Source organism: Pteronotus mesoamericanus, unplaced genomic scaffold, assembly GCF_021234165.1.
Source record: "Pteronotus mesoamericanus isolate MK-2021 breed Mesoamerican mustached bat unplaced genomic scaffold, CSHL_Meso_final scaffold_167, whole genome shotgun sequence".
NCBI lineage: Eukaryota > Metazoa > Chordata > Mammalia > Chiroptera > Mormoopidae > Pteronotus > Pteronotus mesoamericanus.
The window spans coordinates 46365044-46380063 of NW_026555308.1; the positions used below are offsets into that span (position 1 = coordinate 46365044).

Here is a 15020-nt window from a genome sequence, read left to right on the forward strand (position 1 = left end):
GAAACAGATTTAATGTCAAACAATTTGCATGTTACATTTTTAGCATTAGTAAGCACAATGGCAAATATTTATAATTTAACAGATCGATTAAAGTTCTTACCTAAATGATGAGTGTGAACTCTATAGGCAAAGACGTGCATTGGATATTTTTTATAATGGCATGAAATGTCCGAATTCACCACTGTTAGAAATAAAAACATAGAAAAAAAGTCACTATTCAGCTGGAAAATGACATCATCCTTGTCTAAAAGTATGTATAGGGTATTCACAAGCTGCTAGGGATGATGGTTTTCTTATGAAGTAAACACTCACTCACGTACTCAGCCGACAGTAAGCACTTATTATGTGCCAGCCACTTGACTAGAATGAGTTAAGATCCCCTCGTTCTCACATTTTATATCATTCATAGACAAAATGACTACGGCCAGATCAAAATATCCTCTCAGTGAAAACAGTGGCTTAAATTGTTACCTTTATCATGGTATTTACAAGGTTGAAACACTTAAAAATTGTTTTTTATTTTATATTTAAACAATTTTTTATTTATTGATTTTAGAGAGAGAAAGAGGATGGGCGGGGGACAGAGAGAGAGAGAGAAACATCCACTTGCTGTTCCCCCATCCACGCATTCAGCGGTTGATGCACGCAGGTGGCCCAGCCAGGGATGGAACCAGCAACCCTGGTGCATGAGGACAACACTCCAACCAACTGAGCTACGCAACCAGGGCCTGTTTTTTATTTTTAAAACAGGATTTTTGAAAAATTGATTGCAAACATTTAAGATAACTTGATTCACAAGTTCCTGCTGAGAAAGGACCATTTCATATACTTTTCCTTCCTTACAGTCTAACAAATCGTAGCAATTCAATGAATGTTTTTTATATTATGCCAATGAACAGTTACAATAAGACCATACTTGTCATTAGCTGTAAGGTGTTCCCAGTAAAACAAATAAAAAACATTTAACACTGCATTTTCATCAGGAGATCAAAAACTATGATAAAATTACTTATTCCAGTAGCTTCTTGTAAATTTAGGAGTCTCCGTTTTACAAGGGGGAAATAAACCCAATATTTTAAGTTCAAGAAACTTACTAGTTGCTTGATTTTGAATCTGATATCCTCTGTAGTAATTTATGCCACAGTATGTTATTAGGTTTGTCTTTGGCATCTAAAGAATGGATGACTGATTAGTAAAATACTGAAGATTTATTCTTTAATTTGTAAAACCCACTACCTACCTACCCATGGGCCTCAACTCTTATCATCTCAATAAAATAGTGGAAAATAATAAAGTACTGATTTGGAATCATGTAAAACTCTATTTTAAGTCCAAGGAAATAAGGAATTGGTTTATTTTTCAGGGACTCAAAAATACTGGTTATTTTAAAAGTTTATAAAACCTACAGACTAAATCCATTCTTCTAAGCCAGGCGATGAGGCAATGGCAAACACTGAGATCATCACTCACCTTTCTGTCCTGCTGGTATAACAGTGTCAACAGACATCAGAAGGTACATGCCAGCAATTAAGGGCTGTCTGCAGGAAACAGTAATATTTATCTCAACTATTGCCTTGGAAAATTATCCATACTTCAACATATTGGTCTATAAAATATGATTCATGTGAAAATTAAAACAAAAGAACATGAAAGAGAGGTAGAATTTGTTCTTTTTAAAATTATTAAGCAAATAGTTTAATACCCATTTTTATGGCATGGAGAATGTGGAGGGCAGTACCTAAATGGTTCCTGGGATGGTTAATTGTGTCAACTTGGCCAGGCTACAGGGACCATTGGTTTGGTTGGATGTTGCTGTGAAGGTGTTTTTTTAGATATGATTACTATTTAAATAATTGACTATGAGTAAAACAGATTACTGTCCACTACGTGGATAGGTCTCTTCAGCGAAAAGAATGAGGTCCCATGAAAAGGAAGGAATTCTGCTTCTAGGTTGCCTTTGGGCCCAAGGCTGCATCATTGACTCCTGCCAGAGTTTTCCACCTGCTAGCCAGCCTGTCAGCTTTCAGACCTGCCAGCCCCCACAATCATGTGAGCCAATTTCCTTCAAGTAAGTCAATCCCAATCTCTCTCGTATATGTGTATGTGTGTGTATATGTATATGTACATGTACATGTACATGTATATGTATATGTAGACGTATAAACATCCTATTGGTTCATTTTCTCTGGAGATCACTGACTAATATACCTCCCGGTGATTCCTAGTTCTGACATTCATGCCCTTGTCTAATCCTCTTCCCTTGAGTGTAGGTTGACCTAGCAACTAGATCGAGTAATATGTTATTTCTAACAAACAGAATATGGAAAAAATGATCTTATTTTTTCACAGGAGTCAGACTATGAAAATTTGTGGCCAACTATTTTCTTTGCCTATCAGCCACATATTATTTAGTAACTTATGAGGCTGGGCTATGAAAATGACTGGGGCTGCTACCTGGCATGCGCTCTCGTGCTTTTTCCCCTACTGGCTGTGAAGGAAGCCAGCTGCCATGGCATGAGCTGCCCTGCTCCGAGCCCACAGAGCAAGGACATGAGGAAGTTCTCCAGATGACAGCCTGCGAGGAACTGAATCCTGCCAACAGCATGGGAGGGATTTTGGAGGTGGCTTCTCCTTGGCCGAGCTCCCACATGACTGAAACACTGGCAAAGAGTGAGACCACCAGCCACAGCTAAGCTGTCCCCAGATTCCTGACCCACAGACGACGGTAAGTAATTGTTGTTTTAAGCCACTAAATTTAGGGTTATTTATTAGACAACAATAGATGACTAATACTGTGGATTTTCCATTTTTAAGTTCTCAAAGATCTCAAAAGTTTTCACTTAGCTAAGATAACAAGAAGTACTTACGGCAAGCGTGTGAGGTGTAAGGACACACCAGAACAGTCCTTGTGATTATCTGAAACACACAAAATACACATCTTAAATATGAAAACATGCAAAATGAATTTCAAAATATTAAATTTTAAATGATTATAACTCAATACTAACAAAAACTATGTTTCATTTGTATGGTGCTTTAAAATTTAGAGTACTTTCATTCTCTTGAATAGAGTTGATCTCCAATGTATCACAACTGCAACAAGAAAAACTATCACTTGAAGCACTGTGGCTTTTTTTCTTGACATACCAAACGGACCAGTTATCTGCTTTCCTGTAGACATACTGGGTACTATTCATAAGCTTACAGAAGGACATTGCTACCACTCTTTATGTATTATCTATATTGTTGAAACATCCAGAAAAGTTGTTCCATGGGGCTCTGAGCAGTTAGCTTTTCTACTTTCCAAAAGCAGAAATCACATGGAATCTCCTTGTTTGGTTCCTAAAACTTTCTCATTCCCACATTCTAAATAGAAACCTATTTATTCTTTTTACACCTTAACTTCAGTGGAAAGCCTCTGACTATCTCTTTATCTTTGCCAAGGACATTTCAGAGACCTCTTACAAGTCCTCTCTCTCTGTCTTCCTTTGCCTTCTGCAAGTAGAAGTAAGGTAAAAATTTAAATTACTCGTTCAAATCCTCATCTGTGTTGAACTTGCTGATGTCTTACCACAGAGACCATGAATGGTATTATACTCACACTTCTATTTGTGTATATGTTAAATTCCTCCTACTTTGCATTTTATTCTAAGCAATGATAAAACTTTATACCTCAATTTTGAGAGTTGATTTCAATAGAAATAACTATTACATGTGTGCATGTGCAAGGCTGATAGATTTATAGCAGAAATTAACTAGTGAAGTATGTTAATGAATAATAGCAGATGAAAGTTTCTTTTGTTTCCCTTTTAGCTGTAATTGTCATGAGAAGAGCAAAGGTAGCTTCATACAGAGGTGTATAACAGGGAACTTAACAAGATACACATTTTGATTTACCACTGATAAAAGTGTAACAAATCATATTTAATACTTTGGTAATAAAACACAAAGGAAATTGTATAGTCTGAAGCTTGATCTTAACAAAGACAGTTCAGAAATAAATTCAATGACAAACATTTTATATTTTATCAGTTGGCTTTTTGTTGTTGTTGTTGATCTCCTAAATTTTAGTGAGGTGTTATTTTCAAAATAATTTTGGTGAGTTCTTTTTAAAAGAATTTTTTAAATGAACTTTAAAGAGATGGGGAAATAATAATAATAATAATTTAAAAAAGCAACCAGTTTTATCTTTATTTTTGCCTATGTTTTCAAATACAGGAAAAAAAAGTACTGTTTTTAATTTATTAAAAGAAAATTTTTATTTCTGAGAACAAATTTCCTTAATGTACTGCATGAAATTTAGTAAATTTGCCTCGTCTGTTCTACTTTAAAAATGACTTCACCCAGAATTATTTAAATATCTCCACTGATCAAAAGAGAATAGTGGAAAGTATTCCATTCATTTATATCAAATGAATTCTAAACTCTTGAGACTCATCTAATTAGCTTGGCTGATTTCAGGAAACATTTCTCATGCATAAGAAAACATTGTACTTATCTTAAAAGGTTATTATGAATAAAGGTAGTCATCCATTCATTCGAATAATACTTATTGAACAATGTGATATTCAGGCATTGTTCCAGACACCATGGATATAGTGAAAAACAATATACATTCAGGTTTTTTGCTCTCATGGCACTTATCTTCTAATTGGAGTGGAGATATAAGAAAATGGGATAGGAAGAATAGGGGGGAAAATACCAAACATATAAACAAGATAAAGTCACACAGTGAACAGGATAAGTGATAGTAGGTAGCACTTTTATCTACTGTGATCCAGGAACGACGGAGTGGCCATGAGACTGGAAATTGTCCAGGCCATACAGAGTATGTTAAAAGTCTGGGTTTTATTCTCTGCCTGCAAAGAAGCCATTGGAAGATGTCAAGCAACAGAGTGACAGGATCCCTGTAAGGTATTCACCAAGCACAGTACCTGGCACTTAAAATTACTTACTAATTCCTGGATGTTGGGTTTCGTAAATTTTTATTTTAATTAACAATATCAGAAAGAAGTTTGTTCCACGTACAATGTCCAGCCTAGCAGAAATGTAAATGTGCAGAGTGAACTGTCACTTGGTTGTATCTTACATCTTTGCATTGAATGAATCGAGTGAATCACATTTTGATTTCCAACTTGGTTGATGTTCTTTACAATGACTTAAAAAATTAAATGGGAAAATTGACAATTAACTCAACACATTTTGAGAACTATTAAATAAGTTTATCATTAAAGTTGAAAGGTGTCACCTTATTAAGAGCAGCAGGAATGTTACCACTGCCAGTAATGGTGCATCTTCCTGTTAGATAATGTTCTTTATTAGAATTAAACTGTCCGAATAAATTGAGAGCTTTTTACTAAAAAAAATAGACATTACTATATAACTGTTGTCTATTTGCCTCCTTTTAAATTTTTTAAAAGTGCGCCACAGTCTCACCACTCACTCCGCTGCAAAGACACAGAACCAGTATATCAACTACGTGTCATATCCTATGAGAAAGCCAGGGATATCACACAACAATGAGAAACATACTTGAGCTAAACACTCAAGTAATAATATGAGGTGATCAATACATTTTTGAGGAAAAATATACTGAACATCTGACCTACATATTATATAACATAGGACAGCAAGAAAAACTGGGTTTTAGAGGCTCTAAGTTTTGTCTTAGAGAATGTAAATCTTATATACGTAGAGGGCTGGTGAATATAAAGATCCAAAGTGAAAATTTTGCCTGTTTTACTAAAAGCTCCAGAAAACAAAAGACACAGAAGGAAAATCAGTGAAGAGCTACATTTTAAAACCATACTAGAGTTTCTAAGTGGTGTCTGCAGGAATTTGTTTACAGCAAATTTATCTGCTCAATTTGATGCAGTGAATCAGCAGGAAATGAGGCATTTCTAAAAACTATGCTGTGTATGTTGATGTGTGTGTGTATGAGCATGTAGACATTATGGTTTCAATTATGGATAACACTTTAAGATTACCATGATTATTTAACCATGGAGTGATAGAATTACAATTCTAACTGTGACTTTAAGAAATTCTGTTATTTAGTAATGGATAATTATACACTTAAACAATGCTATTTTAGTTGAACAAAATTCTAGAAGTTATCTCAAACTAAACACTTATAAAGCATATTTATATACATTTTAGACATTATAAGCATCAATTGTTCTTCATAGATTCATTATTTCAAAATCAATTTTTTTTATTGTCAATGATCATGATCTTTTTCTAGTGCAACTTTCTATAGTTTGACCTAAAGGACCCATGTGCTTGCATGTACACACAATGAGAAGTCCCCACAGGAGCAACTTAAACTCCCTGAGGCTCTAGAGGGCTCCTGGATACAGAGCTATTCCTACAGCAAGTGGCAGCTTTGGAGAGAAGCATATTTCAGCCTGGTGCTTGGTGTGAAGATTCTGACCTTCTAACTCCAATGTGACCCTTGCACAGTGATGCATTATTATTTCTATAACCTCTGTGCTGACCTTACTTCTGGCGAACTCAGAAACTTCAGCTAGTTTTGCATATTTTACCAATGACTTCCAGTGTGCTCTGACTTTGTCTGCCCTTCTATGGTAATAGTGCTTTAGACACAAGATAAGAAGCCTCATAAGAATTAATTCATTTCCATTCACGGAGCTATATATGAAATCTGTGTGACATGCATCATCATAAAAATGAATGACACTTAGAAGATTTATTATCTTAAATAAATACATTAGTGCTTCTGCTAATATTTTACCACATAAGCAGAAAAAACAAAATCAGAACTGAGACAGTTAAGAAATGACAGAAAATAAACTCAGAATGTCAAATCATATGCTGGTTGGAGAGGGTGGCTGGAAAGACTGATTCTGTGACTAGAATGAAAGTAAATAGGAGGGAGGAGAGGAGAGGAAATAGATGGAAGCGTCAACAGAGGGCTGAAAACCACAGAAATGGAACACCATAGCTTAAAAGTAGATGGAACAGTAATGAGTCAAATGACTAAAATAGTCTGAAATTACGGAACTGAAATTGTCCGAATGAAAGGTAGACTAGGAAGCAGACTATTCCCCTGATTTACATTTTAATATAAGTATTGTACAATATGTAAGATTTGTTTCATGGAAAGTTTGGAATTTATGTATTTTAATCACACACAATTACTTGACAATAGTGTCTTGTAAGATCGCCATCAGTTTTCAGCTAGGTCTTTATTAAGTTCCTTTGTTTAAAATGAGTAGAATATAGAAGGTTATCTACTTGATAATTGATAGATTTGTGCTTCTGATCAACACTGATATCACTACGAAACTTTATTCTGTAATTGAAATAATCTATGTAAAGAATACAGAACTCTATCTGGATCACTGGAAAAATCCAATAAATTTTAGATATTAATATCATTATTCTTTTTATTGGTAGATTCCAAAATAATTTCAACACATGGATATTTTACTTTAAAAAATTATATTTCAGTTGTAGGTCTGGAATTTAATTGAAGAAACTAAAGCACATCAAATTTCTCCAACTAATAGCACAGGAATAGAAGAAAGGGGGGGAGGAAGCAACCTGGGAATTCTAAATGAGTAAAGAGATGGTTAAAAAAAGAAATTAGAATTGAAATTCTATGTTAAAGATATTGTATGAAGTAGATATTCTCCAAATGGGAATAGAAATGCTGATTCAGAAGGGTCTGAACTAGGTCGATACAGAATGGAATCACCAGTGAGATAAAGACATTTTAGTCAGAAATAAGCACCATGGTCTGGCTAAATCAAAATCCTTGGATTAGGGATAACAAGACTGTGAAGAAGTTGATAATGCTTTGTTTCAAGGTCCTTCCATGACTTTTAGTAATAAAGCTCCCCTTGACTGGACACAAGACAATCTGCCTCTTCCTGAGTTCTGGGCTAGAAGAAGTCAGTTCAACAGGATCCTGAATTTGTAGAAAAGAGACCAAGGCCATTTCTATATTAATATTGAAATTGTTTTAATCTGTATTTATTCACTTATCCTGAACAACTGTTGTCATGCAAAATTCATGGCAGCTCTTCTTCCCAATTGGCTTCATTTATCTTATTTTAATTTTCTTATTCCAAAGTAAAATCGTTCTCTCCTTCACTGGACTAGGCTATAGATTCACTCTGTCTCCAAGGTACACTGGTGAAGACTTGACTTTATTTATTAATGTTCTGTATTTATAAAAAATTGAACCCAAGACATCCTTGTTAAAGGAATATTTCATGATTGCTGTTCTTGTTCAGTAAAACATAATTTGAGCCTAGTGGGTTTTAAGATATGTAGATGAAATTTCATTCATAAGATAGGTACCAGATGATATTAGGAGGTATATGTCATTATATGCCATTATATTCCATGATAATGGCATATATATGTACTAGCAGCTTTTGCAATGGTGAAGATATTAACAGTGGAAAAGTTAAAAAATAACTTTAAAAAAGAAATGTCAAATAACAAAGTCTAATCATTCCTTAGAAGCATATCACAGCATAGGACAATACTGCTGTACTGGCAGCTGAACGGCAAGACTTCTAAGGAGTTGGTCTGATAATGAAAGAAACAAGTATTTCCAGACATTGGATGACACTTGAAAATAGCATTCAATCAGAATCTAATCTTGAGCAAGATGAAAATTGGATGACCATTCCACAAGAGTCTCGGCTTGCCTTTTTTTTTTTTTTGCGAACTGCTCTTCTCTGCTTAGGCAGAGATATATAACCACAGCAATGTATTTTATCAAATATACAGACTCATAGAATTTAAGAATCAAAAGGGACCTCGGCAATAAAGGAGTTCAACTCTAGCGCTTTATAGATAGAAAGTAAGAGGTTACAGTGATTAAAGAATGTTGGCCAACGTAATTCAGCTAACTGGTGACACATCAGCATATCAAAGCTAATTCTCCAATGTTAAATTAAGTCAACATTATTTATTTAAAAAGAAAAAAAGAGTTCCATTTATTAGAGACTTTCAAGGCATTTTATACATGAAATAATCCTGAAACCAAGACAGGAATTAAGCAAGAATGGCAAGTAACCAGCAGTGCTAAGGACATCGATTTAAGCAGGAAGTTCATTTTTCTTAATGGAAGGTGAATGCATGGAATATGAGGTTATCCATTCCAAACTATTTAGCTTGCTTTTGTGATAATAGCTTAGAGTTCCTGCTTGGATTGGAAGCTAAGTAGTAAAGCATGTGGGATAATGCATGATAATGACCTATTACATGTTAGGTCCTTAGAAGTCTATTGGTGTCTCCTAATCTTTCCCTCCAGAGATAATCCGCCACACTTCATGAGTTCATCTTGTCCTAGTTGTTTCCTGCTTCAATGAAAGGACAGGTTAACCATCAATCCTGAGGGAACCAATGTAGTGTTATGAACTACATTCCACTAATTGGAAAAGTACTTCAGAAAGACAGTTGTAGAGTGGATTTCAATTCACTATGCTTTCCTAGGTAGGTAAAGGTAAAGGATAAAGTACACCCATTACCTATTATCATAACCACAGTTTTGGTTAATAGATCCCTTCCTTATGGAAGTCCTGAGAAAGTATGCCTGAACCATTGCCAAGTATTATGAAAGATAAAGATGCAAACATCGTTAATAATAAAAACATATTCCAGAAAATTTGTAAGCAAATAGTTCTAAACGGTATTATTCCCTTCCACCTTCTCAGTGTCCTGAATATAATTTAAAGGCCACCTTCCCAATTTTCTTCCTGTCTTGAACAAAGAAATAAAAATGAATCAAGGATATCACAGTATACACGAATTAATTTTGTGATACTATATGTACATAGATATTGTAATAACTATTTGAATATTCAGCTGGCTTGGTATTTACCTTATGGTTCTTTGTTCTAAATTAACAACAATAAGTTAATGGGATAGATGATGTTTTCCCAATATTAAATCATGGCTCCCAAGGTGGCCAAGAATAGTAGATTACTTGGGGATTCATTTCTAAAGTCAGGGAAAATTTCATATAGTCTAAACGACTTGGAAAATCCCTTAGGAGAGAGTAGAGTGAGGTCTCTTAATAGAGCCAACAAAGCCAGTTTTCTTAGCACTGGAACAGATTACTGTCAGGTATGCTGGATGGGGCATGCTGTTAAGAAACAAAAAGGTTATTTCTATAGAGTTGGACACTGTTTGTATAAAAAAGGGTTATTTTTGTACATTTGAAACCCTGCAGCAGCAGAGAGGTGGGCACAAGCACAAGAGGCAAATAGGAAACAGCAGAGGGAACAGCAGCAGATTGGGTTCTTTCTGTGTTCACTCTGGGCACAGGCACATTAAATGGAGCCCTGGGTTTAATGAAGCAAAAACACAGCATCTTCATTGCTATTTTGGTACCACCTGGATTTTAAAGACAGGTACTAAAGTCACTTGACAGTACTCAGTAAAAAGATAATCCTCCAGATTAAACAGAAAATGCATAGATTAAAGTCTTTCATTGGAGTTTCTTCAAAACAAAACCCAAGTCACCAAATTTCTCCTAGGGAATCCATGGGTCCCTGAAAGCATATTCTCTGAATATCAGGTAACTCACACCGATATAAAATAGTCTCCATTCCAAAAAAGCACTACCATCTTAAGCCGTGATGGCTAATATGTATCAGCTCAGCAAATGTAACTGAAATAGGGGCACTGTTAATACACGACACAAACAGCCCAGGTTTCCTGGAGGCTGCTGAAAGCTGACATAGCAGACAAGCTTCAGTGGTAAATAAACCCGCACTAAGGGGAAAAAAAAATCTTCAAATAAGAATTCCTTTTGAAGTTGCCACTGAAGTGAGTTAGCCTCTTTTGATTTTGTATTCCCTGCTATGGGACTAGAAATTACTAGCTTCCATTTGTCCTGTGGCAAGGAAGTGAAAATGCATTTACCTATCCTGCAAGAGGACGACTTTCACAAATGATGAGCTCTGCTGTTCCCAAAAGAGATCAAATGGAAGGCAGGCTGGCTCACCAACATGCTTTTATAATCACTCTGTTTGGAGGATGTTATGGCACGACTAATGTCAGAGCACGTTCCTGTTTCCATCTTTTATGAAAGCAAAAAAGAAAAATCTATAGCAAAAGTTTATGATTTACACTACTTTTCCCCCTCCGAATTATTAACTGTTTAAGAATCACACTTTAAGGGAGTAAAGTAAAAAGACAAAACCACAAGTAAATACAGTGTTTTTTAAAACATGGCACTGAATTTTTAAATTATTGATAGGTTTTTGAAATTTTGTCAAACCTTAATATACAGAAAAGTGCACAAATCAGGGGATACAGCTTCAGGAATTTTTAAAAAACTAATGCATCCGTGTAAGCAGCACCCAGATCAAGCAGCAAAAGCTCTCCATTTGTGCTCCCTTCCTGAGGCATTATTAAATCTTTACGTTTAGGTACAGACAATATTTAAAGATTTGTGTTCCTGAAGGAGCTGTTTTTTGGCTAAAACCAGACGCATTTAACGAGCTTGTTCCCTAGCTTCATGAGCTTTGCTTGGACAATTTTAAATATTATACCTAACAAATAATTTTAAAATTCCCATTTCTCTCAGTGAAAAGTTCTAGAAACCATTTTTGACTTCCATAGCTTTATTTTTAATACATATTCATTTTTGAAATGATAATCTAAAGTTTCTTTTGCATTCTTCCCATTGTTGTCTGTTCTCCCCACTGAAGGCAGAATGTAATAGCTGTAAAAGTGTAGGAATGAGAAAAGACTTTAAGAATTTTTATCAAATAAACAGTTTTAAATTTAATTTAAAATATACCGCCCTGGCTGGTGTAGCTCAGTGGATTGAGTGCTGGCCTGCAAAATGAAGGGTCGCTGGTTCAACTCCCAGTCAAGACACATGCCTGGGATGCAGGCTTCCGGTTGGGGGTGTGGAGGAGGCAACCATACAGTGACGTTTCTCTCCCTCTCTTTCTCCCTCCCTTCCCTTCTCTCTAAAAATAAATAATTAAATATTTAAAAAATATATAAAGGCTAAAAGCATGTTTCTCATGCTTTTAATAGAGGATAATAAAATCCTGTATTATGAATTCTGAATCATCTTAAGAGCGTCTGTACATATACACACACATACACACACATGTAAAAGGTTTATCTCCTTTCACTCCCTTTTGAATTCTCAACTATTATGGGTAACGTGCTCTCATTTTTTTATTTAACCTCTAAATGCTCATGAATGCTAAACCAAATATAGCCTAGAGGCAACACCATCCTATTTCGTTCTGAAAACTGGAAGTTTATATTCTGTAAAAACTATAATTTAATTGGAATATGATTTTTGAAAGTCAACCAAAAATCAGCGGCTACATCTTCAACCCAATTATCTTCATCACCTTAAAATACTATTGTGGATTGTGTTTTGGTTTTTCAACGAAAAAAAATCCAAAGCATCTAATTTACATACAGTTATGAATGCATGTAGTCTTTGGTATTAATGAGTGAATACACTGTGAACATTATAGTTCATATATTTGATTTAGCATTAATTTGCAGTCATTAAACATGTTTATGTTGTAGTGTCATACAAGGATTGATAAATTAACTTCTGTGTTGAGTAGTAGTATACAATGCTAAGTATCATTACTCTATTAATAGAAAACCACTGAAACCCCCAGGTGACTGATGTTATCTTTCAAAATTCCCTCAGACCTTAAGCAAGTCTTTATACTGTAAGACAAAGGGTCAGTGTAGAAGGGTCTGTGATTATGAACTAGATTTTTCTCTCCTTTCAGTTATTAGTAATTATTAGCAGTTGGTGCATACAGGTAAGTTCGTTAAACAAAGAGGAGGAATGCTTGCAAAGAAATGGGGCTAGAAAAGTGTGGGGGAGAAGAAATATCCCTACAAGAAGAAGAACTCTTAAAAGTTTTCAAAGACGGAGAAAAAGAGAATTAAAATATATTGAAAAGAAATTGAGAGCAGGATGAAGAACTTCCAATTGGATAAAGAAAAGAGTAATGGAAACAGGGAGAGTAGGACGGTCTCTTTTGGGCTTAGGGAAGGTTGAATTTTAGTTTTCTAACATTATTTTGTAAGTTTCATTAAATGTTATATTTCAAAGATTTTCACCAAATGCTTTTTTGGTCATGTATTCATTTAGGGTATCTTTTCCATTTTACAAATAAGGCAGTCAACTACAATAAAAAAAGAATTAATAGCAAATGGGAAATGGAATGTGCAAATCCTAGCATTTCTCTCTGATGACTTCATCTTTTACCGGAGTTCCTAGAACACATATGTAAACATGCTAAGGCAATGAGGGGAGCAGTGAGGGACAGGGTGAGGGGTAGGAAACCAGGCGGAGTCTGCATGGAGTACCAGGCGTAGTACGTATGCATGGAGTGAAAAAAGCATGCTACGGATAGTGTTGCTAGTGCCCTGAACTATAGAGTACACTGAAATTTAATTGTATATTCTAACTTTTATGTGAGACAATGGGAAAATAACTTTATTTCTCCTCTTAATTTCTTTTGGTTAAAAATGAAATGCCATCTGTTATTAATTTAAATGGCATTAATCAGCTGATGACTGTAGCCCCAACTGGCGTCAAAAAAGAAGTTAGCCTGGGCTGGTGTGGCTCAGATGGTTGGAGCATCATCCTGTCAACCGAAAGGTTGAAGGTTCAATTCCTGGTGAGGGCACATGCCTGGGTTGCAGGTTCTGTCCCAGTTAGGGGGTGTGCAAGAGGGAACTGATGGATGTTCCTCTCTCATGTTAATGTTTCTCTCTCTCTCTTTCTCTCTCTCTCCCTTCCTCCTTCCCTTCCCTTCTCTCTAAAAAAAGGAGCATGTCCTTGGGTGAGGATAAAAAAAAAGTTAACTATGAATAACAACAAAAGCATGAGTTGCAAAGGGGTAATGAAGTTAAAGTATAAGGTTTTCTCAAAAAAACCATAAACTGTGAAAAACTAAATGGTATAAGGGAATAATTTTTTTCCTGAAAGACTCTCACTTAAGCTAAATATCATATTTAATGTTAAATTGCTTTAAAAACACATTTTAAAGGATAAAAGCTTTGTTAACATATTCTTTAAAAAAGAATACCGTAGTGCTTTACATATCTTCTCATAACCAAATGAACAAAAATGTAATTCTTGATACTTAATGACCATATTTAGATATTAAAATAAAGAGGTGTCCATGAAATGAATGAGAATAAGGATCATTAGTTTTCTATACTGAAGATGATTAGCGAAGTTGAAATGCAGAAGCTAGAGAATCAGGGCGCTTATATTTATGTGAAGAGATTGGCAAGAGCAAAGGAATACTTCAAGATAACAGGCTCCTTTTGGATCATTTGAGAGGTACTGAATAGTCCTAAAATCATTCCCATGACTCACATCAAGCTGCTTGTGTATAATGAAGGTTAGAGAAGAACGAGAACATCCGATTACCATTCTTCTGAAATCAGTGGGATTATCAGGCCACCTGATTTAGAAATATCCCTACATGATAAGGGAAGTGGATTACTTAATACATCAGAATGAAAAGGCATAAATGAGATGAGGTAAATGATTCCATCTTTATTCATATTTATTTTACTGTGCATGAATAAATTCATTTTTCTCCATTCCCAGCAGTTCAAAAGACTTTCAGAAACATGGGCTCAATTACTTGTTTTATATAGTTAGGACATGAACTTCGGCACATGTACAAACTAGAAATCCAACACAAATTAAATTCTTTTAGTTTTTAATAGCATCGGTCAAATAGCTATACCACCTTAGGCAAGTCACTTAACCTTTCTAAGCATCGATTTCCATTCTGTAAAATACAGGGGTTGGGCCAGATGATACTTTCCTGCCACACTGTTCTCCTGCAATCAACCTGCAGATACAGTCTCTGCAACTAAGAACAAGTTCTTTAAAAACAAATTAGTTTACAACATGTCAGATCTATGGTTTTTACTCCTTTTCTTTCCAGGAGAAAATAAATGTCAATGTTTCATTTCAGCCTTCCTTCTCAGTCACGTTTCCATCTCTTCCCTGT

At 35.1% G+C, this 15020-nt stretch overlaps 1 protein-coding gene across 13 annotated transcripts in view; it reads right to left on the reverse strand.

Annotated features, from left to right (window-relative positions):
- Positions 1–15020, reverse strand: part of PAM (peptidylglycine alpha-amidating monooxygenase) — a 281694-nt gene that overhangs the window by 66803 nt on the left and 199871 nt on the right. For all 13 annotated transcript variants that reach the window (XM_054590011.1, XM_054590022.1, XM_054590021.1 and 10 more), the window contains 3 exons: positions 2868–2916; positions 1471–1538; positions 101–181 (listed from right to left, as the gene is read on the reverse strand). In XM_054590011.1, the coding sequence (XP_054445986.1) occupies positions 101–181; positions 1471–1538; positions 2868–2916 (198 nt within the window). The remainder of the gene's footprint in view (positions 1–100; positions 182–1470; positions 1539–2867; positions 2917–15020) is intronic.